This window comes from Pisolithus orientalis (assembly GCF_024613125.1).
Source record: "Pisolithus orientalis strain OTSU chromosome Unknown F5J12scaffold_4, whole genome shotgun sequence".
Taxonomy (NCBI): Eukaryota; Fungi; Basidiomycota; class Agaricomycetes; order Boletales; family Pisolithaceae; genus Pisolithus; species Pisolithus orientalis.
Genome location: NW_026260785.1, coordinates 1,210,678 through 1,234,039, shown reverse-complemented (window position 1 = coordinate 1,234,039; position 23,362 = coordinate 1,210,678). Strand labels below are relative to the sequence as shown.

The window sequence follows — 23,362 nt, the reverse complement described above, 5'->3', positions numbered from 1 at the left end:
GAATATCAAGTTTTGTGCCTCAGCTCTGTACTCCGCACCTCTGCACCTCCGTATAAACTTCTAGCTACAGTACCGGCGGTTATGAAGTGTAAGTCAGTTTATTCTGGGAAATTAACTGGTGGGTATTATGGAGTAGACTAAGTGCTTGCGTAATCGCGGGTGAACGGGGTGCCTGCCGTGCGAAACGGCCTTTGGCATGAAGGGTCGTGTAACCAGGTGACAGTCAGTTGCCGCATGCTAAAGCTCGAGACTTCCGAAGCTGACCGAGGTGATCAAGGCCGAAAAAAACGTCTGGGACCGAAATTACCAAATTAGGATGTCGCCAGCAAATCTGGAAAGTGATGACAAATTATTCACCCGACCTGTCAGCAATTCTCCCTTTTTGGGACCGACCGTCAGCCAGTCGGGTTACACCAATCTATCAGATAAGATTTTCGCAACTGTAAGCCATCCGTCTTGGTCCCCAGTGAAGGCGGCAACCTCCACCTCTACATATGCCTTAATACACGTTCGCCGAAGTACGTATCAAATTAATTATCGGATACCCATCTCTAGCGGATATTATTGCACACACGCGTCTCAATAGCAAAAGATTTTGAGAGGAATTTATCAGTATGTCCCCGATTGCTCTGTGCTTGAGGTGGTCATATTGACGTTCAAGTCACATACCTGGCCTATTTCGACTTTACACCCCTGCTCAGTGCAATTTGTTATGCCTACCCAAGAAACCATATACGATGTCATTGGACTGGGATTTGGGCCAGCCAATCTTGCGGTCGCTGGGGTTTTCGTGGAGAGGGCAGGTCGAGTGAGTACCATCTACCGATTGGCGTTCCAGCTCATTGGTTCACTGGAGCGTGAAGTCCCTTGCGGTTCCCCTTTCGAAAGTTCTGTTTATCGAAAGGCAAGAAGGGTTTGGGTGGCATCCAGGTATGCTGTTACCCGGCGCTCGCATGCAGATAAGGTGCGCCTGTGATTAAGTTCCATCCCGAATCTATCCCTTATCGAAGAGCAATCAGCTTCCTGAAGGATCTGGCTACCCTCCGGTCTCCACAAAGCGAGATCACTTTTGTATCATACCTACATTCGCAGAACCGCCTTTTAGACTTCATCAACCGTGGTAGTAACTTTCCAACGCGCAAGGAATATTCGGACTACCTGGCCTGGGCGGCACGTTTCGTACAAGGTAAAGGTGTCACGGTTGTCTATGGCGAGAACGTGGTTGGTGTCTGCAAGAAAGATACCAAAACAATCGAAATACAGAGCACGGTCTTGTCGACCGGAAAACGTGTCGTACGGTTGACCAGTAAGGAAGATATATTAGCCTGCGAAATCATTCTTACATTTCCGCTTAAGAGAACCTCATTATCTCACCGGGCGGCGAACCCCGGATACCCAAACCTTTGGAGAGCATCCAGGACCAATTAATGGGGCGTATCATCCACAGTTCGACATACTTGATGTCTGTGGAAGTGTTACTGAAATCGCTGCAAGGTGAAAACTTTTTGGGACGGCCGTTCCGTATAGCTGTTATTGGTTCTGGTCAATCCGCAGCGGAAGTAATATTGGAGCTTCATTCCCGGTTACAGTCAGTCACCCATACAAGCGAAGACAACCACACACTCGATATGATCATTCGAAAAGGGTCTCTCAAGCCCAGTGATGACTCCCCATTTTCGAACGAAATCTTCAACCCAGATGGTGTGCTGATACAAGAGAAGAGAGTCAACATTCATAACTGACCTTAGTTTTAGATACCGACATTGTTTTTGGCCTGCGGAGTTCTTCTGGCAGGCATCGCATACGCAAGGAGTACGCGAACACGAATTATGGTGTAGTTAATCACCAGACGCTGGAACAGGGTATGGATTAGTTTTGATTTCGGACGAGAAAACAGCTCACAGAGGCACAGTTGTACGAAATACTTTATGAACAGAAACTAGACGATGGGATCTACAAGCGTACCGGATCCCTCGTGCCGGAAAAAATCCCAAGAATCAATATTCTACCTTATTCCGAGATCCTGTCTGCAGACGTCCACAACCTTGAGGGACGTCGGGCGAGCGGAAATGAGCGACCAGGACCAATTTCCGTGACAGTGCAACACACTCTCACCCACCAAGTTTACCAGAAAGTGTATGACGCTGTCATATGCGCAACTGGCTATGAGAGGAAGCGTTGGCTACAGCTTCTGGCGTCAGTCCAACATTGGCAAATACTTCGATCTGGACCCAGGAACACAAGAAGATGTTCGGCTGGATGTGGAGACGGGTCCCGAGGAACGTGGAATGGCGGGAGAGTTGTTGACGTCCGAGTCGGTCGATCACATTGCCGATGACGAAGGTAACTCTGGTGGAGGCACCACAACCACAGGGCCTAGTACGCCAATAACCCCCCAGAGCTCGGTGGAGGACCACTTTCCGAAGAGGCAGAAAACGGTGCATATCTCACGGGCGTATAGGCTCCTTCCAAAATCTCAGGATCCAAACGAGTGCCTCGAGGCTCGAATTTATGTGCAAGGGGTTGCAGAGGAAACTCACGGGCTGAGTGATACCCTTTTGAGCGTTGCTGGTGTGCGGGCAGGAGAGATCGTAGATGACATATGTGCCGATCTCAACGATGTGGGACTCGCGGCTCCAAGAGCTCTATGAAGGTTTGTGGGGTGCCGAAGTTGCGCTGAAGAAAAGGGACAATCGTCAGTAGTGGCGTGTAGATTGATCGATATTCGATAGTCATGACACCCTGTTGGGACATACTGTGGTATGATGAGTCGCAACGAAAAACGCGTGCGTAGGTGGGTTGTTCTTCCAGTTGTCCACAATAAACGTTTAAAACGCGGGATGGGACCGACTGTCACTCACCACATCATTTGTGGAGACGTTCAACACGCCTGCCATTGTTCCCCGTTCCACTTAAGGTAATTTTTGCATACGCTACTAGCATCAAGGGTAGTTTTCCCACGGTCTCTTCTGCCTATCGCGCCCAAGGCATAGCAATGCGCATCGAAAAATGCTATTTCTGCTCGACAAACGTCTACCCAGGGCATGGTAAACGGATTCATCGAGCCAAAAGGAGGCTACTAAACTCGGAACAGGGTCTGCTTTTGTCCGTAACGATGCCAAAGTATTTCGGTTTTGCACTTCCAAGTGAGTCGGATTCGTGGCACCAGGAGCCATCTCGTTAACGGGATTGTCAGATGCCACAAAAATTTCAAGTTAGTGGCACCTCATGGTCTGCTTCTTCTGGCTTATTGATGATGGATTTAGAATGAAGCGCAATCCTCGTAAAGTGAGGTGGACGAAAGCTTTCCGCAAGGCCCACGGCAAGGAGATGACTATCGTGAGCAGGTCATCCTCCGTGTCTCTGAGCCGGCTTGGTACATTGATTTCTAGGACTCGACCATTGACTTCGAGAAACGCAGAAACGTTCCAGTTCGTTACGACAGAGAACTTGTACAAACTACTATCAAGGCAATGAAACGCGTTGAAGATATCAAAAAGCGCAGGGAACACGCATTTTGGAGGCAGAGGTTAGTCTTGTCGCATCATCAAAGGCTAAGTCCGCTCAACATTACTTTGTTAGGATGGCTGTCGCCCGGGAAAAGAAACGTGCATATCGTGCAAAGAAGGCTTCAAAGGCTGTCGCGTCGGTCAAGCTCGTGGAACCCGTGGCTGTGGAGACTACACGGACAGCAGGAGCGCTGGAAAAAATCAAAGTACCTGTCAAGGGCAAGAATTCTCTTATACAAGGGGAAGGCCGATCGATGCAAATGGATGTCGACTGAACTCATCCGTCTATCATAGTTTCCACTGTTATTTGTCTGTCGTTTACATGGTTCATGGGGGTCAACAGGAGAACGACTGTATGTCAGCTGGAATGTATCTTCATGGTACCTACAACATGCATGCCTGTGAATATATGGCTATAGTACAATGTGAATGCGACTAATTAACGGTGCTTGTACTTGGCTTCATTCTCATGTCGGACATCCGGATCCAATGTGTTATGCAAACCCAACAAAGTCTTGCTGACAGCTTCAGTGGCACCGATCATCGGCTTCAGCACCGCGATGGGAACCGCTCGTACGACAGCACGGATGGCCCCCTTGAGGTAACGTTAGCGACATCTCTCAAGGGAACGTTGCTTACTGACCTCGTTTCCGGAGCGTTCGTATACTTCCATAGGTACTGCCAAAATCGTTTGTGCTGCTGAATGTACTCCCTTTCGCAGGCTACGGTACGCCGACTGGACACCTTCAGCTACTCCAGAGGGCTGCGCTGCGTATCTACTGATGAGGTCTTCTTGATCGTCCTCCGTAATGTCGCTTTCGTATGGTATTTGTAGAGTTTCGGCGGTGACGGGATTCCTGAAGTGACCACCAAGCACGTTCTCGGTTTCCTCCAAAATGACTTGTGTACCCGTAGCAAGTCGTGCACCCAGCTTGATAGTTTCCATCGCTGTGGATTGAACGAAGGCTCTAGTACCCTTCTGTATCCCACGCAGTATACGTCCATCTTTCTTGTATTGGGCAATTGGTAGGAGAACGAGGTCGGCGACACCCGACCCCACATTTACTACGGAGCGGATCGGAGCCACACCAGAGATGACATCGACAAGTTGAGTAGCTTTGACGTCTGGAGTCCATAGGTCATTCAGGGTATCGAAGAAACGTGCCCATCCAGTAATCTAGTCATCAATAGGTCAGCCGAAAGCAAATTCGTAGTAGTCCGACACACACCCCATGCAAAGTCAGGTGTCTCAGAGTCATTTCCGCACCATCGAAATGGAAAAAGTTCATCAGCTCTATCGTCCTTCCTTCGCGTAACGCTCGGTAATCCACACGCCGTGGCTTGTAGTCAAGTTTAATGTCCACAGGAAAGACCTCAGCATGTTCTAGAAACCAGGTCAGCTAGCCCTTCCGGCGGAAGGTAGTAAGATTTTCACGTACGGAAGTATGTTTCTTCGTTGCTGCTGGTTTCCATCGGGCGTAGCAGGGCTTTCGGGGTCCTTAAAGGCAAAGAATTTCTTGAAGAAATCGAGTGCATCCTGGTCCACGTACAATCGCAAAGGTAGAAGCTTCGCCTAGGTATCTGTCAATAATCGTACGACAAACAATTAGAAAACACAGATACCCGAAGTCGCGCTTCCTCTGTTGCATGGTATGGTGAAGGGCGCACGGTTAGCAGTTCAATCCGAGCCATATTGGAGCCAGTTTCTCTTATATTCCCTCGCGAATCCGCCCGTAGAGCTGTAAGGAATTTCTTCCAAGTCGACGTCTTGATATGATCGAGAATCTCTGCATCCTTGACCAGGATTAGCGTGCGTGAAACTAAGGTCCCTCCAGGGCGATATCTGTCCACTTCTACGTTCATTCCGGAAAGGCGGATTTCAATTGAGGGCCCCTTGGATCTCAAGAGGTGCTTTCCATGCACTTTCTTAAGGGGAACTCCTGGCTTTCCTGGTGAGGCTGGGTGCAACGACTGCCACGAGCCTTCTGTTCCAGTTTCGGCGACTTCGTCTAATTCGTGATCGATTGCGGCAAGGAGAGTATCGGGATCCATATTCTCCAGATCCTGTTCAAGTCCGATGTGAATAGAGTTAAATAGCATTGCGCATGTTTCCTCTTCTATCGGTTCTTGAGCCTGCCCTGCCGCAACAAGCTGACGGATCCGCGCCAGTTTCTTACGCATTTCCTTGATTTCCTTTTCGATTATCTTGCGCGTGCGAGGCCAATCATAGCCATCATGCAAAGAGAGCGTAACATCTGCATCATGCACTCGCACCTGTAAGGTGGTGCTCAAATGGCTGAGATACAAGATTAGCGCATCTTCAGGTCAGCTCTTGAGTTTCAATACCTGGCATTTTCCGAGCCGTCGGGAGTGACAGTGTCAAAGTAATGTTCCGTGAAATTGAACTTCTTGAAAATTCGAACCGTTTCCCCTCCTACGTTCGAAACGACACCGGTTTCACCTGGCACAGGGGTGGTACGACCACTTTGCTCTTCGGTATTGAACTCCTCTAGGTCGTCGTCCCTTAATTCGCGAAGGCCCGCAGCGGCACCAAATGACGCGTCCAGGTAATCAAGATTTGCGGGGAGATCGTCGCTGATCATGTCTGCAGTACTCCCAACTTCGGGAACACGCCTAAAAGCGTTTTCGTCGAGTGAAGCTTTGCAGCAGCTGAGCTTTTAACGTCCTTCAAATGCGGACTTTTCCTACCTGTCAATCGATGGTTGTCATTCATGGAAAGCGTTCCTGGAATTTGCGATACAATGTCAGAAGGCCTACAAAGTGGTTAGTCACTCGTCACTGCTCCCAGAGCAACGTACCTGTCAATCTCAGCGTCCTTTCCATTTGGCAGCAGGTGACTGAGAAATCCCGTGAATGCACCCAGAGTGTCTGCGCAGAGGTATATCCGAAGCTCAATGCGATCGATCGTCACCTACGAGATTTATCATCAAGGTGAACCGACAAGGTGGAGGAACTACACCAACGTTTGTGTCAGCAGGTAGCCCGGGGTTACTGCGGCGCAGAGACAAGTGACAATTTGATACGTCAGCGACTAATGCGAACCCCAAGTCCTGTGGGGATATGATGACTGCACGAACATACAAACCATTGCTGATGACTTACCTTCCACATCCTAGGGCCGAGCCCGGCTGGCTTGCGAGGCGACTTGGAAGTTTCGGATTCGTCTTCGATATTGTCGATTACGAAAAGATGTAGGGATGAAATGCCCAGCTTGAAGCCAGTCTCCAAAGAATTGCCAATTAGCTCGGTCAAAAAGTCAGCTTCTCCGATGTGCACGACAAGTGCACCAGGATATTCGGGAGCTTGCAACCGAACCGAAACGTCAATTACCGTCATGCTAAACACAGTTCGCTCAGAAGGAACCACTGATTCAAAAACCTGTAAATTGTGAGTGGCCGCAAGTCTCAAAGTCAATGAGTCCACTGACCCCCGGAGGAGCCTTTGCCAAAGCGGCTAGATCGGCAGTGAAACATGGGTTAGGCGGTACATGGCAAGCAACTGCACAGAGCAATAATTTGATCTTGGATTCTTTGGCGCTAGTTTCTGGAGCCACCAGAGATGTGACGCGAATCTTGATCATTGGCTTGGGAACGGTAGACTAGTACAACGTAAATTTTGCTAACGTAGAGGCTGGACACCCGACTCACTAAGGTACGAGGCGCTGCAAGAACCACCAAAGGCACATAATTTCCGGCGCTAGTTGTATCCGCAACGCGCAAGTCCATAATGCTAGTCGTGATAACGGTCTGATCCTACCGAATCGATGACTTAGCAAAAATGCCGAATGTACAAAGCATTCTGAATAAAGACAAACCTTCCCGTCAGGCTTCATTTCAATCAGTGCATCGATATCAGATGCCTGTATGTCAAATGGTCGCGAATTGCGCGAGCTCTGGTCGCAGCGAGGTAACAAAATTCGAAGAAGGGCTACAAGGGCATAGTAAGCAAGAGGACAATGCCACCATCATCTTTGTTACCTTCGGTTACATTCACTCTCACGACAATCTCACCACTGACCGTATGCGGTCTATCGCCGGTAGAGTCATCTTCACTACTTCGACGACTACAACCGTGACGCGATCTTGCGAAGAAGCGGCTTCCGATGAGGCTCGGGCTCTGACTGACGATCGCCTCCTTAGCACTATCGGCACCTGACATACAGTGGTCAAATAACTGAGCAACGTCGTCCACCCAATACTGAAGACCGTCAAGGGACTCCTTTTCGAGCATCACATCGATCAACGGGATATCGACGGTTAAGGATGGGCGGCTTGGATAGGTTCCACCCTCGCGGCTCGAGATGTTTGCCCTTGAGAGCAAGAGGCACACCGGAATTACATCCACGCAGGCATCTGTGGCCAAGAGCGTATTCGTGTGTAAATCTCCAGCGCTCGCCGGCATATATCCCAATACTATCAAGGTCTTGGCTAGAGTAGCGCCAACTGGCGCGTACGCAATAAGAACCTCTTGTAGTTGCACGGAGCATATGGCATTCTGCCAACCGTGATCAATAGTAGTCCGTGGGAGTGACTGTAAACCTTCGGAAAACCGGATTGACGGTTTTGAAGACACTGGGTTGTTGGACGCCAATATGTCATGTATGTCAATAAGAAGGCAGCCTGAACGAGGAAGTTGGCCCGCAGGGGAGAGGCATCGAACCTCCACCCTGATCATTGGGCACGAGAGGTTGAGACTCAGGCCAGGTGCACTTGAAGCCTTCGGGTAATAGATGATCACCAGTGAGTAGTGAAGGATAAACGCCTCAAAGTACACAACTTACCTTCCGTCTTGCAGAATGTGCCGGCTGGTCCACGGATTTCCTGGAGCCTCTGAACTCCGTTAAATTGACACCATAATCCATCCTTAAGTTGAGATCATCGAAGACAAATTTTTCGAGACGCCTTCTCTCCATCTCTCTTTGTTGTGATGATGTGGAGGCGGGCTTGCTACGGACATATTCATCATGGACATCCTTGTCACTGAAATCATGATCCAAAGGAGTCGACTTTCTTGCCTCAGCAGAGGGGCCTCTCTCGCTCTTGGATTGAAACATAGTAGACGACATCACCTCATTGACAAAGTTCAACAACAAGCCTCCGTCCAAAATCATTCCAAGATCCAAGAAACAATGGAGCGGCGCCACTCTCACGTGGAGGCTAGAAGCTTCAGAGGTTGACAAACAGCCAGTAACTTGGATCGCAGAGTGAAGTCTCTCTTCGTCAGATGTTTGTAAGGGGGTATCCACAAAGGGATTCGGGGATGAAGGTAGGTCGCAAATTTTATGGGTGGGGCTGCGGATCCTCCCAGACCTATTTCCAGGTTTCGTACGCCAAGTTGATAACCTCATAGAATTCCCGTTATGCTTTTCCTGAGTCCAATCTACGACATCGAACAATGGAAGATGGATGGAAGGCGGTTTGTCGGAATTAAAGGACGGGCGGTAGTGGGTTGCCCTCTCCAGAGTGGCAAGGTAGCGGTCAGTAATCAATATAGGCGCAGCAACCTGTGCATCTCCGGCAGTGGAAACAGCATGAAATGCGAGTAACGACACATCCGAGATTGAGGCCCTAATGCTTGCAGTTGGACTCTTGTTGTCGGGCGTGGCAGCTAGAGGGGTGCTAGGAGATGATGCAGAAGGATGGGGTAAGTGAAAGTGTCCGGTAATATTTTCTTGAAGGAGTCGCACGTAGGCACAACATAGGCGTGGTGGGATGAACGGGTGCTCGAAATAAGGCGAGAGCGTGTCGGCCTGTGCATCGCAAGGCTCGGAAAGCAAGATTACTACAATTCCCCAGATATTGATACTTGCACTCAATCCAAATGCTACAATTTTCGAGGGGCGGGAAATGTGTTCGATATCGGACGTTGGAGGCGATGAGTCTGATCCACACGCGTTCACCAAGTCCATAAGCATCCGAAGATGACAAGCACGGATAGCACACGCCATCGTGCCAGCTGAGACGGTCAAGCAAAGAGTCTCAGGTGGCTCGTGGATTGGGTGACGGGCTTCATCAGGAGTGGCCGAGCGCGCCTGATCTCTACTACAAGCTTTGTCCACATGACTGTGGGTTGAAAGGGTTGCACTTAACTGGATTGTTATGGGTTGAGTACCAAGTGACAGAACGAGGTCAGCATCTGTCTCTTGTGACAGGGCCTGAATAGTCAAGTTCTGGGGTTGCGGACGTGTTCCGCGATAACCAAGAGGAGTAGCGGGTTCTATTGACTGTTGACATTCAGTGGCTGCCCGAGTGCCAGTTGACATGACACTTTGGTACATGTCACTCGATATAGAACTAGCGGAAGATGGGGGTCGAGGTGGTAGCATAGCAATGGATTGCGACATCATCATTTGCGTGTCATCATCCAGAGAGGAGGAAGATGACTTGCGTGATAGAGCATCACCAAAATGTCCCTGGTTACTCTTCGGGGAGTTGTAAGATACAGACACTGGTGAGATCGTTGGAGAGTCGACGTGTGGCCGAAGATTACGTGACCTGACCGACAATCCTGAGACGGTTATCGTACGAACTTGTCCACAGCGTTCAGCACGTGCTTTATAGCCAGCCGATGACGGCGAGCTTTCGGCTGCAGGAGGATGTGGTGCACCAGCAACGCCCTCGGAATGATATCGGACCTCCGGGATGGTAAGGGTAAAGCTAGATTGTCCAACATGAACAATCGTAACCTTCGTATCGAGAGCCGAAAACGAGAAGCGCGAGAGCAGGTGTTCGATGAAGGTCGCAAAAACCGGCACCCCAGCAGGCTCGCCGTCCGCGCGTACGGTGCCATCCATGTCCCTCTCCACTTCACCGCCCTGATGCTGAGCTGAGGAAGGGTCGAAACCTCCAGGGACATTCTCGATTTCTTCGGCCTCAAGCTGAGGAATAGGCTTGGGTTGCAATGATTCGCGCAATGTCGCCTCTTCCCTTGGTGAAAGCTCGCGGTGGACAAAAGACTCTGCTACCGATAAAACAGATTCCGAAAGACCTGTATTGGACGAATATGGCGGAGCTGGAGGAGAAGTGTGTTGCTCCGTCACGAGGAGGGTAAGGCGAAGTGACCGAACATGCAGCCCAACATTGGAGGTGAGCGGATTTGGGAATGGGACGTGAACGGTGACCCCGGATATAAAGCCATCGTGAAGGCGAAACGGGAGTCCTACGAGCAAATCGTTGATAGCCTGCAAGTTTGTGTTAACGTGGACGGGATCTGAGGCGAAGTCGTACCTGCTCGTCTAGCTCGAGGTCAGTCACATGCACTGCTCCAGATCCCAGCTGCGAATCAATCTGATGGAGATCAAGTTGCCCAGGCTTGAGGAACCGACCGAGAGTTTTCCTGAGCACAAAAGAGAAAAACCGCCGCTGAATGGAGGCAGGAACCCCGAAATCAAATGCCGGAAAACCAGAAAACCAAGATGAATACCACGTAGACATGGTAGTCTAGAAGTATGAAAGTCACTGCTAAACTGAGTGCTGCAGAGCAGCAGTGTCACACCAATCACCCAGACAGGTTGGCGGTGTGGTGGCAGGGGCTTTTGACCTGACCGTAGACCACCTCAGCGCGGCTAAAATCGGCAACTAAAGCCCCTGTTGTTCGCTTATATAAACTCCACTCAGAACTTTGCACAGCAGTAACTGGAGGCCAAGTAACCATTCAACAGACCAATACTTATAAAATGATCTGGTGTCATTTGTTTCTGTGATTTCTAATTAGTCAGTCCCTAGGGGTAATAATGACATAGCCATCATCTAAGGGACTGGTAAGGTATGCTTCATTCAACAGATAGTAGACAGCATCCCTGCAACCAATGAGAATATTCTTTGATGTACAAAGAGGTCTTTTACTTACACAAATTCTGCCTCACTGCAGTTATGGAGACCTTCTTGGATATCTGCCAGGGATACTAACTTGTTGTCAATCCCACTAAATTCTTGTACTGCTTGTAGGACAAATGTTGCAGCAATAGGCACAGAGGTATGCTCCCAATTCTTCTTTACCCTTGTCTAGCACTAGTGATGCTAGTCGGTGCACCTGCACCTCAATGTCCAGGTCCCCTGGTGCCCTGACACTTTCAATGACTGAGTGCACTGAGACATGGGGCCCTGACATGGTCCCCATCAGTTCACCAGGATTCTCAGGGGCATCCTCGGGTTGCTGATAACTAGTCAGCCATGTGAGAGCATGTAGAGTTGGCACCCCTACTGGCATATCAGCAGACCTGGACACATGAGCATACATGGCATTCAATGTATGAAAGATGACCTGATGGAAATCCAGGATCTTGTGGACCTGAGTCTCTGCTGGCAAGTCCAAAAAAATATGTGATCTGAACATCTTGAGCTTTGCAGTGGCTTCTATGTAGGATCCCACACTTGACAGGATATCAATCTCATCCCAAGCATATGTTTTCATTCACTCACAGTGCATAATAGGTATTTCTCTCCCTCTGTTCTTTCACAGGTGATTGTTTTTTTTTGACACTCAGAAGTGACCTAAAGGCTGAGATTTGACCAGTCCCATCTTCAAGTGAAAACTTGCAGTTTATTGTTCCTTCTTCCATGGACACCACATGTGCAGTAATTGAAACCTGAAGTCACTTACTGTCCCTGTACTGAATCATGAAAGAGTCAACAACCTACCAATCCAATTTTCCTCCCATCAATGAAGAAGGCATCCTGGTCAGAGCTGTGTTCAGCATGGAGGATTTGAAAGATTGTGGTAGGGAGGACTGAGTCATTCCACTCCCCAGAGGAGTCGGTGCATGATACGATGACAATAGGCTCTTCAGCATGGTCACTTTCATATTCCATGTTTGAGCTAACGGTGCAAGATGAAAGATCAAACGACAGTTCAGCAGCGCAGCACCCACTTAAGCGCTTCACAAACATGACACGACAGCCATTACCACTGCAACTAACATAAAGACAACGGCAACAGAGTACAGATAGATTATGCTGCAAGCTTATAATGTGACTCGTCAATCGTGGAAAAAGCCAGACCGTCATCCGAAAGCTTGTCCAGAGCATCACTAACATGAACCATACACTGAGTTTGTATCACACACAGGATTAACATACCCACCTTATCGAGACAGCATCGCCGCCGACCGCTCGGGCAATTACACTTACATGAACACCCACATCACTAGGAGGCTGGCTTTGCATGAAGGCAATGATGGCGCGATGTAATTTTGGCAGATGCGCATACTGCTCGCTATCGACATTCTGGAGTGGCTGCGCGGAGTAAGCTGAGGAAGTTTTCAGCCCAGCCTCTTGGGGACTTTGACCAGGGCGCGGGGGCTACAAGAATCAATCCTAGGTTAATGCTTGTGTGCGAAGTAACGCACCAGCCCCCTCTCCCAGATCAGGGTGACGGTCATAGCTTCAAGGATATGGAAGTAAACCTCAGTCGGCGAGGCCACCGGCCGTATAAACGTTGCGTTGATGTATTTTTTGTTGCCGAACATCTTCAGGCTGCCCAAAACGCGGACATATGCTCCCTCTCTGTGAGAGTTGGATGTAAGTGGTACGTGACGACGCGTGATAAAGCAACATTACACTATGCCAAGTTTCTCGGATTCATCTTCGACCGACGAATCTTTCCAGCGCCGTGCTTCTATGTGCCCTGACCCGTCATCGAGAATGTACTGGCTGTTAGTCGCCTGTGCTTGTACTGATACGATATGTGCAACGATTGTGACCTTGCAAAGCCCATTAATTAAAGAGATCGAAACTTGAGTGATAACTGTGCCCTTACTTGACCAATTTCCGTGTCATCTAACATCCAGTCAGCGTCGGCATGCGCTTGATGCGCGTTCAGGAGTTGGTGGATTGTCATCGGACGTAGGGAGTGTGATGTTTCGCTTTTCTACGCATCGCGGTCATTCAGTGAACGCACGCAAGACGGTTTGAGGTGACGAACACGACCGAAACCACCTGGGCTGTTGGCGCCGCCATAGGGTGACCCTGCTACGTAGCCGCCACTCCCGCCTCCGCCGTAATAATCGTTATCTATCCAAACGGGTGTCAGTCGGATTCGCGGAGCCCTGCCCCAAGGGCCTTGCCTACTCACATTGACTCATGGTCAGAAATATTGCTTGTGGTAGAGAAGTTTTCGAGTTCTCCTGAAGGCGGGAGAACGAAGGCGCGGTGTGTCACGAATTGTCACGTTATAATTTCACGCGTCTCGGACCCAAGTCAAAGCAAGAAACTATAACATTGCATGATTGTACAGATTGAGAGGGGCTGATAGTATATTCAAACCGTTGCATGGTTCCCACCCTAGGACTGCGAATGTGTATTGTGAAGCTTAGCCATCCCTTTAGCAACTCCCTCCAGCACCTTCTTCTGAGAGTCCATCACGTTCCTCACTACGTTCAAGATGAAGTCATGATCAATCTACCAAGAAAAATACCGATCAGAACTCGACACAATGGGAAGGAACCAACTTACCTGACCGACGGCGACGCACGCACATGCTTCCGCAAGAGCGCTCCGGCGGTCACCTGTATTCTCCGCCTCTGCCAACTTCAGCAGCTCAAACGACATATCCTTCATTATGGAATTCGCCTTTTGCCGGATGTCCTTGATCATGCACACAAGCTATCACATGTGTGCCTCAGAATCAAGCTTGGAAGACAAGACATAGTACACTGACATTGCCAAGCTTGTGGATCTTTACGACGGAGGGTGTCTTGAAGCGTAGGGTTTCAACGGCCAGTAGAATGTATGCCTGGCGGGCTGGGTTCAGCACAGGAGAATTCCCTCAGAGACGAACCAACAACCTCTTGAGTGATGGTAGCAATGTGCAGCAATTGTGAAATTGAACACTTGCTCTTCAGCAGCCGCTTAAACTGAGAGTACATATCTAAAGAAGAGGTTAACAACGACGTGTGGACAAGAGGGAAGCTTACCCTCAAAGAACTTAACGACCAACTCAGGCACTGGTTTAATCGGTGGAGCTTCCTCGTCCTTTTTTGAGTTTCCGTTCACGCTCAAAGCCTTGAGGTCAACGCCCCTCAACGGCAAGCCAGTCTTAAGTTCGGTCTGTTTTGCAGCCTCAGCTAACACGACATGGGGAGGTGGTCGAGTGTAGTTGTGATGGGGCTCGAGCCAATCGCCGAGGGCAGTAGCCCACTCCATGAGTTGACGTTCTTCGGAAGTCAACTGTTGAGACACATTAGTCAATCACGAATACCCACATACTGTCCGTACACTACTCACCTCTGCAGTTTCCTCGCTCTTCCTGATTGCAAGGCGTTCTGGAAGGGGAAGCTTTGTCTCTGGATCCGGACTCATCTTCGGCCTGTCACCGATGAGTAGTTTTGCTTCTACCGTCTCATCGAGGTCACTGGCATGCTGGAATGCCCGGAGATATATTTTGAGGAAGCTCCACAACCATCCTTGCTAAGCCAAGTAAGGTCTGAGGGACGGAGATTGAAGATATGTATCGCAACACTCACACCGCACGACGTCCCGAACATCAAACTCTGCTCGTTGAACATCGGTTGGCACGCGGGTTGATAGTTTGGCAAAATAACGAAGTCGCGGTTGTCGTGATGTACTGGGGATGGGAACTCAGCCAAATGTCCAGCCAAAGCAAAGCCAGCATACATACAACGGTCAAAGATAAATTTGAGCTCTATCAACTCCATATCTATGATATCGGTGTGGAGTTGCTCGTGTGTCAGGCGCATACGGACGTGCTCCATCTTGACGACGTCGCGTTGGAGGGAATTTTCTAGTCTATCCTCGAATTCAATGAATTCAGGTATCTGTAACATGAATCAAACTATGCGACTTTCGGAACATGTGTTGACGCTCACCTGGGTGTATCTTTCAGCGGTGAAAGCACGGACGATGAAATCCGAGGTCTGCAATTAAGATGAAGCTAGAACGTAACCGCCAAGAAAATTATTACCTCCTGGGCATTAACTAGGTATATCTGGCTGGACTCCAGGCATTCTGTAGGATACGTCAAGTCCCCAGTCGCAGCCAACGAGAACGTCAATGCCCGAGTGAGAACGAGATGGGAAAGGGTATCATTCTGGACCCGTTTAACATTCATCGCACGATAATGATCCAGTGCGAGGCTCGGAGCACCTAGCATCACCCAGGAGTTAAGAACGCAAAGTCTCGCCATTGCACATAGTGCTCACCTAATATGCGGTATAGTCGAATGAGCATCATGCGCATCAAGAAGGACATGCGGCTCCTGGTCAAGCCAAACTCTAAGACAGTGACAGCACTATACAAAGGTTCTTCGGAACCACTGAGGGCCCATACGTTGACAAAAGCATGGGCGGAGAGAAGTGCAAGATCATCGCTTGGCTGGAGCTCGGTAACAGGAAGATCCTTGCCAAGGGAAAGACCCTCGAAATATTCTGATAAATACTTCACTGCACGAGCAGTCTCAGCTTCCACGGTCATGTCCGTTTTGGACAAACCATAACGCTGAAGCTTGCGGACGTTAATCAATCTCTGCAGATGCGATATGGACTCCTACAGCAAGATTCAGAAGCCTTAGCAACGACCATGACGCCTACTCACAAAAGAAAGGTGTTGGTTGGCAAGGATTGCTTCCCATTGTTCAGATGACGCAACCTCAGCATCAAGGTAGGCCTTCAAGTCTTCGAAACAGCAAGACTTGTCGCCAAATTGAGTAAGGTAATCCGCCATCGATTCAACGAGGACACTCGAATCTACACCGCAGTATGCAAAGGCTTGGAGGCGAAGGAACTCGGAAATACGTACCATATAAGCCATGCTTGTAAGCGCGGTATTCAAGTTCAGTAAGTGCTAACGGGGCAGCTCGATTTTTGATGCCATCCTTTTGGGCGATATCTGCCAAGAACTCCCTGGTCCCGTTTAGGACCTCCCTACACTCTTGTCTACTTTGCTCCGAGATCTCATCCTGGGACGACACGATGGGAGCGAACGTTGCGTCCAGAACGGACAAAAATTCAAGCCAGTTCCGGTCACTAAACCAATTTCGTTAGCCCCCTCACAAGACGATGCGCTTTTGCCGTTGGAAACCACAGACCCTTCTGATATCCGGTCCCGGGCACGTTCCCCTTCTTCCTTGTACGAACCCCGCTTCCGCCAAATATCCCTGCGAGTCTGTGAACATGCCAGGCTGGTCGAGCAAATAGACTTTCCAACTTCGCTCTCCAAAAGGGCATTTGCTTCATCATAGAGCTCCAGCTCTTTTAGGATATTCATATGCATGTGGAAGCGGTCTGCACTAAGGTAAGATGGGGTTGGCGAGGAAACTACTAGTCTGTGCGCCAGCTTGTACAGTACCGTCCGCATACCGGCTGGCGTTGACGGGTCATTAGCCTATTTCCTAACATGTCAGCTTGGCTGCAGTGGCGTGGAGAAGATGTGATGACCTGCAAGATAGCAGAGATCACGCTCCAGTACAAATATCGGTCCTCCTGGAATTGTTTGTGCATCTTGGAAGATATCTAGAGGCGCGGGAACACACGTCGATCAGCCTGATAGAACGAGTACACTGGATACATACTTGTTGTGCAGATTTCCAGTTTCCATTCCGGATATTCGCGAAGAATGCTTGAGCACCGTATTCTTCGTTTTGAGGTTGACTCTTGTATGCTTCTTCGCACATGGCTACAAGGTCCGCATCTGGATGGTGTCAATATATGAACGCACACGGCACGCCAGACACATACTCCTCCCAAGGCCCTTGAGGACGTGCATCATAGCTGACATGGTCGGCTCGTCTAATGGCTTCGCGGCCAGGATTTCGTCGCATAAGGCGAGAGATTCTTCTACTTTTTGGAGGCGCACAAGTGCAAGGGCTTTCAGAGCCTGAAGCATGCTCGGGTGCGTCCGGTTAGTTGTCTGTGAAGACGTTTGCACACGCACCTTGGCCAAGATATTAGTAGGATACTTTTTTAGCAGCTTGTTGCACGACAAGATGGCAGACTTGTTGGAGCCATTGTCCAAAGATTCTGGAGGCAAGGTCAAACAAGCAAAACGGTGTGCAGAATCCAGATGCGAACCGTATATAGGACGGAACTGGCGCTCGAGGGTGACGGCAGACATTCGTGAACGATGCTACGGACGATATCGGATGGCAAGAACGAGTAGGGTCGCGGGATGGAATACCTTGGATTATTATGTAGACTGTATTAGACTTGAGACGCTGAACGCGCGAAATTTTAAGCAAATCCGACTGACTCAACACGTTGCAACAAACTTGTAACCGACCGTGTATCTCCGTACCCGTTCACCATGACACCTCCGGTGCTCTTGTCACGGTGGGTATCTACGATCTAATACTTGACGGACGGTTTAACTTTGGACGAACGTAAACAGTGGTATCGATCCGCTGCTGGGCATCTTTACTGGCTGCCTGGCGTACTATCTCTACGAGACCAATCCTCGAACGTCACTTCCAGCAGACCAGCGCCTGACCACCCTTGTTCAGTGGAAGTGGACGAAGTGGCAGCGGGAGAGAAATAATAAGCTAGCTGCTCTTGAAAGAGAAGCCGAAGCCACTTTCTCGCAAGGCAAGGGCAGCTAAACTTGCTGCATCGCATCAGTTTGCACTTGATTTCGAAAAGGGATAGCATTATATGGGTTATCAGTTGTACTTCACCAGTATATACGATGCATTCAAACTGGAACCGAGTACTATATTGCACTTCTCGCAAGCATGTGCGACGACATATTAGATTGATCACGTGGATGTTATATTCATTGCATGTGAAGTGAACTAGCTAATATGGTAAGTGTGGTTTCCGTAAATGGAAGGTCCGGCCAGGTGACTTTCGGATGGTCCGTGCGTCTGTGCCAAGTGTATATAAGCCCTCGTCAGACGTAGTTGTTTCTTCATACTTACCTTGATGGCACAGGCCTCTTCACGGACATAGGTCTGTGGGCCGTGGGGACCTTCCATTGCACGGCGACCCTGTCCTCCGAGGGTGCCCGCGGTTTGTATGGGCTTCGGCTCATGCACCGTCTCAATATTTTCCTGTCCTGCCATGGCCACTCTGGCTGGGCAGGCCTCTATTTTTTTGCTTCTTAGTTCTCCTAACCCTAACCCTAGCTCACATGGATATATCAGGAGTTCCACTTCAGGTGGCAGTTCGACCGGAGTCGACGTGCAGAGTGTCAATACGAGTATAGAACTTCAAGAGGATGTAAGATTTGAAACTTTCTCATTCGGATTTGGTTAGGGATGGCGAAGGATCAAGTCTCTAGTTAAATGCCTGTTAACTTGAAATAGGTAGGGATCAGCCAAGTTGGGGTTAAATGACCAGAAAACAATAGGCAGTTGACAATCAGTATCAGTATATTGACAGTACCTGTACGAAAGGGACACTACTGTATTTGTGGCGAGTGATTGCCCTTTCATAAGTGCATCAACCATGGTCTGTTACATCTGTCATTATGGTATGCCACACGGCAGGGGACGTACAACATTGGAGTTCTCAATAGTGTTTCAGTCAGGTATAGCCCAACGGAACATGCCCCCAGAGGCGTCTCCAACCTACAGTGTTTCATTATTCAAATGCTTCATCAATACTCAGAGAATTCAAGAGCTGTAACGGCTGCAGATGAGCCATGTTCTGGCGAAAGACACCGTACCTCCACGAACTCCCACTGAGCATTCGCGTCTTGAGGAGCTCCATCTGCATTCCACGTGCAGAGTATCACGGAACCCTGCCCGTCCCCCACAGCCAGAATACCTAGCGCGGAGTACTCGTGCTCGTGGAATGCGATAGACGAAACTCGAGAAGTGGGGTCGCATGTCAACGACAAGTCAAGTTTCGCAATTGGCCTCGCTGTGATGGTATGAAGCCACAGATAACGAGTGGAACGCGTTGCAATACACCCCTATTACACGATTGACTGATATGTCACGATCACCTTGCCAACGTACCGTAGACTCGTTGATCACTACAAGATCAACAGAAGCACTCCCCGAACGAATATTACCCTCAGCATGCCATATCGACTGCACGTATGTCCCTCGGTTCAAATCCCACAGGACCGCACTTCCATCAGAACTGCCGCTAACAACAACCGACCAGGCCCTGGACGCCTGAACACATGGCAATGGTCCCTATGTCCACGAAGCAGGCGAGCAAGCGATAATACTGGCTCCCGACGCTTCCGATGTTTTACATTTCCAGCGAGGGACGAGCCCACCGAGCTCTGCCCATAGGGGACATGCCAGATCCGTACGATGGAATTGGCCGATCCGGTAACAAGGGTGTCTGGGTCAGCAAAAGTGGCACAAGTTGGGTGGATAGACTCGATGGTTTATACAATCTGGAGCCTAGATGCCAGTGGATTCACAAAAGGCAGAGAGAAAACTCGTACGGTCCCTTGGGAAAATGCCTGCAATATCCCGCTTCCACGGCCGTGGTCCCATCGAATCCCGTCATCGTTGCGGGAAGGGTGCAGCAATTCTCCATGTGACATTGGGTACACCTTCCCGCTCGAGTGGATTTCCATGTGAACGACAGGGCCGTCAAAGCCAACTATGAACGGTGGGTGCGGTGATGGCAAAAGCGATACCCTTACCTATGTTTAAGCAGGCGCGCATCTCTGGTCAGAGCCAGCGCATCCTCGCAAATTCCCCTCTTCCCTTTCACCGGAAGGCTCAATGTGCCACTCAAGTTTCATGAGGGATGTGGAGAACTGAATAGCTTGCAAGGTGTTTGGGCAGCTGCCAATCCCGTCAATCGACCTTCGCAATGGTCAGAGTCAAATATCGCTCACAATTATGGATGATACCAGTCATTGCCTCTCGCTCTAAAGGGTCAGTGATGCTATCAAGATCTGCATCGAACGTCGATCAGGCCAACGGCGCACTCATATGATAGGCGAATACCAATAGCTCCCTCACAGCTCAGGGGGTGGAAGATATTCAACGACTCGACATCACGCTGCTAGCATCCCCATATCAGATATATCTACATCGGGAGGTTCTCGCTAACACAGTGACTCTCTAGTACCTGTTGAGCAAATAAGCATGTGCCTGTGGTCGTGCAAACTGCTTGATAATCACATGTCGGTGTAGGGTAACGAAGAAGAATGGGTCATCTTTAGTCCACGGAGGCAAGTTGACGTCGTCAATTTTCTCTCCCATACTATGGCAACACCAAAATCAAGACGAGACATTCTCAAAAAATCTGTATGTCTACCATTGACATGGCCCTATCAGGACGAAACAGGAGGCACTCACTCTGGACATGAAAAGAATTCTGGTATCAACTCTCGGACATCTTCTCTCACGTCTTGTGATGCGGAGCAATAGGATCTCTCAATGTCCCTATTGTGAGCTGGTCAGAACCCCCCACAACGAATCAGGGTGCGCCCGGAAACATATGAAAATAGTCGGTCTGGCAGATCCCAGTCCCCACCCTGATGAATGGCATTATGCGAATGGGCACGAAGGAATCAAAAACACTCAGCTGGAGGGTTCTGAACATGCCCGTGAAAGGTGCTGACCGAACTAGGTAATGGTACACAATCATGGACCTTACAAATGCTCAGGCTTCTCAGAACAGGGAGACGGGAACGATACTACACACGAACTGAAATGAGTGCCATAGTGGACTCATGACTTCTCGCCTACGCTCTCTAGGTTGTTGTAGGGCTTTCTACGATCTCCCACCGCACATCCATGAGCGCCCCCATTGGCTTCGTCAAACTGAGAATATGCTTAAGTATGAGCGAACGTAGAGAGGGTTGAAAATTGACATACTCCCTAAATGAATTGGGCAACGAGAGGTCGAGTCTCCGATATGTAGTCTTGCAGGACCCAAGCTACCGAAGAGCTCAACTATCAGACTAAATTCCGAGCAAGAAGTGGCCGGATTACACTGCAGGCGTCCGAATGGATATCATACCCGACGAATTCATGTAGTCCATTGTGTGAGCAGAAGCCGGGGGTGCAGTGGGCGTGAATCTACCTCACCTCAAAGAAGTCCAAATGGTCTTCGCGTCCTTCCAAGGCCTTGGAGGCGACCATAAACGCCTACTGCATACACTCGAGAATACCCTGGGCGTGATACGAACTTGACAACTCAGTAAACGTGGCGGCGGAAAGAGTTGAAAAGACATGTATGAAAGCAAGAAAGCCATTCAACTCGCAGAACACGTCCAAAACATGGGGATTCTTGTTCATCGATTCGTATATGCGTCGTAATGTCGACGAAGCTTCAACCCAACCAGGAGATGCGGCTGAGCAGTGCAAGGCCTCACCGTAATTCCGTCGACAGTGAGCTCCGTCGCTTCATTGAGTTGTTCCACAGCATCTTTCATCTGTTCCGAGCAAGGGCTCAACGGCGGCACTTGGGTCTCATGAATGTGCACCGTGTCAGGCCCTCGTGCTTGCGTGGTCTCGCGAGTAATCTCCCCAATATTCCGCAGACGTGATAGCAGTGATCTCAACATGGTCCATCGATGATCATCCCAGTCCAGTCGTCAAACACCCACAGCGCGTGAGACGGCAACAACAAAGAGTAGTGTAGTAAAGACTGGCAAGCCAGGTCTTTGTGAACTGAATGGCGGGTCTCCGTTACATAAGCAATAACCCCCTGAGGTCAGAAAGGTTACACTTGTACATATTCACGGACTACAATCTAGTTTCTCTTCACATTGATGATGTTCACAAACTCCGGCTTCAACGATGCCCCACCGACGAGGAATCCGTCTACATCGATCTGAGTAGCTGTGTCCACATGAGATAAAGCCCGCTCTGAGACAATTTGGATTTGCCACACTTACACAACTCCTTGCAGTTGGCCGCTGTGACACTCCCACCGTATATAATCCTCGTGTTCCCAGAAACAGCAGCAGACACGGCGGTCGACAAATATTGACGGATGTAGGCGTGAACCTCCTGAGCCTGAGCAGCAGTAGCGACTCTCCCTGTGCCTATTGCCCACACAGGCTCATAAGCGATCACAACTCGGCTATGCGTCGTCAGCACTGCAGACAACGACGAGTGTAAGATGGAACTAACTCCCAGTCACTTTCGTTCAGAACGGTAACGACTTCCCGCAGCTGGCTCTCGACGACCTGAGTAGTCTTCCCTGCCTCACGCTCCTGCAGAGTCTCTCCGACACAAAGGATGACCGATAAACTTCCATCTAGGGCGGCTTTCGTTTTCTGGGCGACTAACTCCGACGTTTCATGGAAGAGAGTTCGGCGTTCGGAATGGCCTGTGTACGAACTGGCGTTAAACGGCATGGCGTGGTTAGGAAAATAACCCTTACCAATGATCACGTATGGGATACCGGCGTCAGCGAGCTGAGCCGGGCTAAGAGTATATGAAGCACGAGTACGCTGCCGCGAAGTGCTCCGTCTTACCTGATCTCGCCGGTATATGCTCCGGATGTTTTGCAGTAGCAGTTCTGAGCGGAAACTTTGATGTCATTCCTCACGATATCCTTCAGGGGAAGGAGGTACAGCGATGGAGGGGCGATGACGACCTCTGCACACCGGTGGCAATTTGTTATCTCATCTGTTTCAAGAGTTGGGTGGCTACGCACCAGTGTTCGGGTCTAGATCGGCGGCATTCAGCTCGTCGATGATGATCTTCTTCTGTGCCCGAGAAATCGGGTTCATCTTGAAGTTTCCACCGACAAAGAATTGACGAGGCATGGCTTGCTCTGAGAGTAGAACGGAGTGAAGCGTGGACAATCGTTGATCGACTGATCGTTGACTATATAAAGTCAGTATTTCTCGTGCTAAGTATGGCGAATCTACTCACGAGATGGAGGAACGCAGTGCACACGCATGCCTTGCAAACCTTCACAGAACAGGTCGCGGCCTTCCACAGTGCTGTCA

The 23,362-nt window shown here is 49.6% G+C and overlaps 10 protein-coding genes across 10 annotated transcripts; 4 read left to right on the top strand and 6 right to left on the bottom strand.

The window, feature by feature from the left end:
• Positions 1–712: 712 nt before the first annotated feature.
• F5J12DRAFT_903643 (L-lysine 6-monooxygenase (NADPH-requiring)-domain-containing protein) lies at positions 713–2,651 on the top strand (the record flags this gene model as incomplete). The annotated part of the gene is made up of 7 exons (XM_051748431.1): positions 713–808; positions 864–964; positions 1,020–1,306; positions 1,357–1,701; positions 1,755–1,862; positions 1,905–2,177; positions 2,236–2,651. The coding sequence occupies 7 exons, from the start codon at positions 713–715 to the stop codon at positions 2,649–2,651; spliced, it is 1,626 nt and encodes a 541-aa protein (XP_051603755.1).
• A 242-nt stretch (positions 2,652–2,893) lies between these two features.
• Positions 2,894–3,950, top strand: F5J12DRAFT_391730 (ribosomal protein L24e-domain-containing protein). The gene is made up of 6 exons (XM_051739196.1): positions 2,894–3,047; positions 3,095–3,146; positions 3,197–3,214; positions 3,267–3,339; positions 3,393–3,529; positions 3,583–3,950. Exons 1-6 carry the CDS (start codon positions 2,996–2,998, stop codon positions 3,782–3,784), a joined length of 534 nt encoding a protein of 177 aa, XP_051603754.1. The 5' UTR covers positions 2,894–2,995; the 3' UTR covers positions 3,785–3,950.
• Positions 3,949–10,963, bottom strand: F5J12DRAFT_715150 (uncharacterized protein; the record flags this gene model as incomplete). The annotated part of the gene is made up of 16 exons (XM_051740933.1): positions 3,949–4,104; positions 4,153–4,686; positions 4,739–4,909; positions 4,945–5,082; positions 5,133–5,805; positions 5,856–6,168; positions 6,210–6,283; positions 6,329–6,441; positions 6,494–6,580; positions 6,633–6,908; positions 6,958–7,128; positions 7,178–7,282; positions 7,345–7,457; positions 7,508–8,246; positions 8,311–10,710; positions 10,757–10,963. 16 exons carry the CDS (start codon positions 10,961–10,963, stop codon positions 3,949–3,951), a joined length of 6,270 nt encoding a protein of 2,089 aa, XP_051603753.1.
• A 247-nt stretch (positions 10,964–11,210) lies between these two features.
• Positions 11,211–12,377, bottom strand: F5J12DRAFT_807169 (uncharacterized protein). Its single transcript, XM_051744650.1, has 6 exons — positions 12,170–12,377; positions 11,951–12,117; positions 11,733–11,901; positions 11,541–11,684; positions 11,379–11,518; positions 11,211–11,328 (listed from the first exon to the last, which is right to left on the bottom strand). Exons 1-6 carry the CDS (start codon positions 12,338–12,340, stop codon positions 11,244–11,246), a joined length of 876 nt encoding a protein of 291 aa, XP_051603752.1. The 5' UTR covers positions 12,341–12,377; the 3' UTR covers positions 11,211–11,243.
• F5J12DRAFT_807167 (replication protein A subunit RPA32) lies at positions 12,378–13,696 on the bottom strand. The gene is made up of 7 exons (XM_051744649.1): positions 13,602–13,696; positions 13,452–13,540; positions 13,287–13,397; positions 13,088–13,230; positions 12,877–13,033; positions 12,612–12,829; positions 12,378–12,558 (listed from the first exon to the last, which is right to left on the bottom strand). Exons 1-7 carry the CDS (start codon positions 13,609–13,611, stop codon positions 12,480–12,482), a joined length of 807 nt encoding a protein of 268 aa, XP_051603751.1. The 5' UTR covers positions 13,612–13,696; the 3' UTR covers positions 12,378–12,479.
• A 32-nt stretch (positions 13,697–13,728) lies between these two features.
• On the bottom strand, positions 13,729–17,729 carry F5J12DRAFT_807153 (N-acetyltransferase B complex non catalytic subunit-domain-containing protein). Its single transcript, XM_051744648.1, has 20 exons — positions 17,660–17,729; positions 17,554–17,608; positions 17,417–17,502; positions 17,221–17,359; positions 17,055–17,173; positions 16,921–16,995; positions 16,572–16,867; positions 16,283–16,509; positions 16,079–16,230; positions 15,688–16,030; positions 15,450–15,631; positions 15,355–15,402; positions 15,147–15,303; positions 14,992–15,092; positions 14,753–14,935; positions 14,443–14,695; positions 14,314–14,396; positions 14,187–14,261; positions 13,982–14,131; positions 13,729–13,927 (listed from the first exon to the last, which is right to left on the bottom strand). The coding sequence occupies exons 2-20, from the start codon at positions 17,594–17,596 to the stop codon at positions 13,811–13,813; spliced, it is 2,829 nt and encodes a 942-aa protein (XP_051603750.1). The 5' UTR covers positions 17,597–17,608; positions 17,660–17,729; the 3' UTR covers positions 13,729–13,810.
• Positions 17,730–18,200, top strand: F5J12DRAFT_807144 (uncharacterized protein). The gene is made up of 2 exons (XM_051744647.1): positions 17,730–17,811; positions 17,870–18,200. Exons 1-2 carry the CDS (start codon positions 17,786–17,788, stop codon positions 18,075–18,077), a joined length of 234 nt encoding a protein of 77 aa, XP_051603749.1. The 5' UTR covers positions 17,730–17,785; the 3' UTR covers positions 18,078–18,200.
• Positions 18,201–18,387: 187 nt separating this feature from the next.
• F5J12DRAFT_807143 (uncharacterized protein) lies at positions 18,388–18,965 on the top strand (the record flags this gene model as incomplete). The annotated part of the gene is made up of 1 exon (XM_051744646.1): positions 18,388–18,965. A coding segment is annotated over one exon (306 nt), but the record flags the coding sequence as incomplete, so codon positions are not given.
• Positions 18,966–18,998: 33 nt separating this feature from the next.
• On the bottom strand, positions 18,999–19,984 carry F5J12DRAFT_903638 (uncharacterized protein; the record flags this gene model as incomplete). Its single annotated transcript, XM_051748430.1, has 4 exons — positions 18,999–19,046; positions 19,106–19,393; positions 19,440–19,601; positions 19,883–19,984. 4 exons carry the CDS (start codon positions 19,982–19,984, stop codon positions 18,999–19,001), a joined length of 600 nt encoding a protein of 199 aa, XP_051603747.1.
• A 2,130-nt stretch (positions 19,985–22,114) lies between these two features.
• F5J12DRAFT_807124 (Triosephosphate isomerase) lies at positions 22,115–23,180 on the bottom strand. The gene is made up of 6 exons (XM_051744645.1): positions 23,065–23,180; positions 22,883–23,006; positions 22,789–22,832; positions 22,536–22,734; positions 22,298–22,485; positions 22,115–22,241 (listed from the first exon to the last, which is right to left on the bottom strand). The coding sequence occupies exons 1-6, from the start codon at positions 23,174–23,176 to the stop codon at positions 22,153–22,155; spliced, it is 756 nt and encodes a 251-aa protein (XP_051603746.1). The 5' UTR covers positions 23,177–23,180; the 3' UTR covers positions 22,115–22,152.
• Positions 23,181–23,362: the final 182 nt, after the last annotated feature.

Bases quoted from the DNA above. Each gene is read 5' to 3' on its own strand.
- F5J12DRAFT_391730 (XM_051739196.1), top strand. From the start codon at position 2,996: ATGCGCATCGAAAAATGCTATTTCTGCTCGACAAACGTCTACCCAGGG. The intron at 3,048-3,094 runs GTAAACGGATTC...AACTCGGAACAG, and splicing joins AAACGTCTACCCAGGGCATG to GGTCTGCTTTTGTCCGTAAC. The intron at 3,530-3,582 runs GTTAGTCTTGTC...TTACTTTGTTAG, and splicing joins CACGCATTTTGGAGGCAGAG to GATGGCTGTCGCCCGGGAAA.
- F5J12DRAFT_807124 (XM_051744645.1), bottom strand. From the start codon at position 23,176: ATGCCTCGTCAATTCTTTGTCGGTGGAAACTTCAAGATGAACCCGATT. The intron at 22,486-22,535 runs GTTAGTTCCATC...GACGACGCATAG, and splicing joins CTGAACGAAAGTGACTGGGA to CCGAGTTGTGATCGCTTATG. The intron at 22,242-22,297 runs GTAAGTGTGGCA...ATGTGGACACAG, and splicing joins GGCCAACTGCAAGGAGTTGT to CTACTCAGATCGATGTAGAC.
- F5J12DRAFT_807153 (XM_051744648.1), bottom strand. From the start codon at position 17,596: ATGTCTGCCGTCACCCTCGAGCGCCAGTTCCGTCCTATATACG. The intron at 17,174-17,220 runs GTATGTGTCTGG...GACACCATCCAG, and splicing joins CCTCAAGGGCCTTGGGAGGA to ATGCGGACCTTGTAGCCATG. The intron at 14,262-14,313 runs GTTGTTGGTTCG...CCAGCCCGCCAG, and splicing joins TTGCTACCATCACTCAAGAG to GCATACATTCTACTGGCCGT.
- F5J12DRAFT_807167 (XM_051744649.1), bottom strand. The intron at 13,398-13,451 runs GTTCGTCACCTC...CGCGATGCGTAG, and splicing joins GCCCAGGTGGTTTCGGTCGT to AAAAGCGAAACATCACACTC. The intron at 13,231-13,286 runs GTAAGGGCACAG...GGGCTTTGCAAG, and splicing joins ATGACACGGAAATTGGTCAA to GTCACAATCGTTGCACATAT.
- F5J12DRAFT_807169 (XM_051744650.1), bottom strand. From the start codon at position 12,340: ATGGAATATGAAAGTGACCATGCTGAAGAGCCTATTGTCATCGTATCA. The intron at 12,118-12,169 runs GTAGGTTGTTGA...AAGTGACTTCAG, and splicing joins ATGGGAGGAAAATTGGATTG to GTTTCAATTACTGCACATGT. The intron at 11,685-11,732 runs GTAGGGGTGCCA...ACTAGTTATCAG, and splicing joins CCAGGTCTGCTGATATGCCA to CAACCCGAGGATGCCCCTGA.
- F5J12DRAFT_807144 (XM_051744647.1), top strand. From the start codon at position 17,786: ATGACACCTCCGGTGCTCTTGTCACG. The intron at 17,812-17,869 runs GTGGGTATCTAC...GAACGTAAACAG, and splicing joins CCTCCGGTGCTCTTGTCACG to TGGTATCGATCCGCTGCTGG.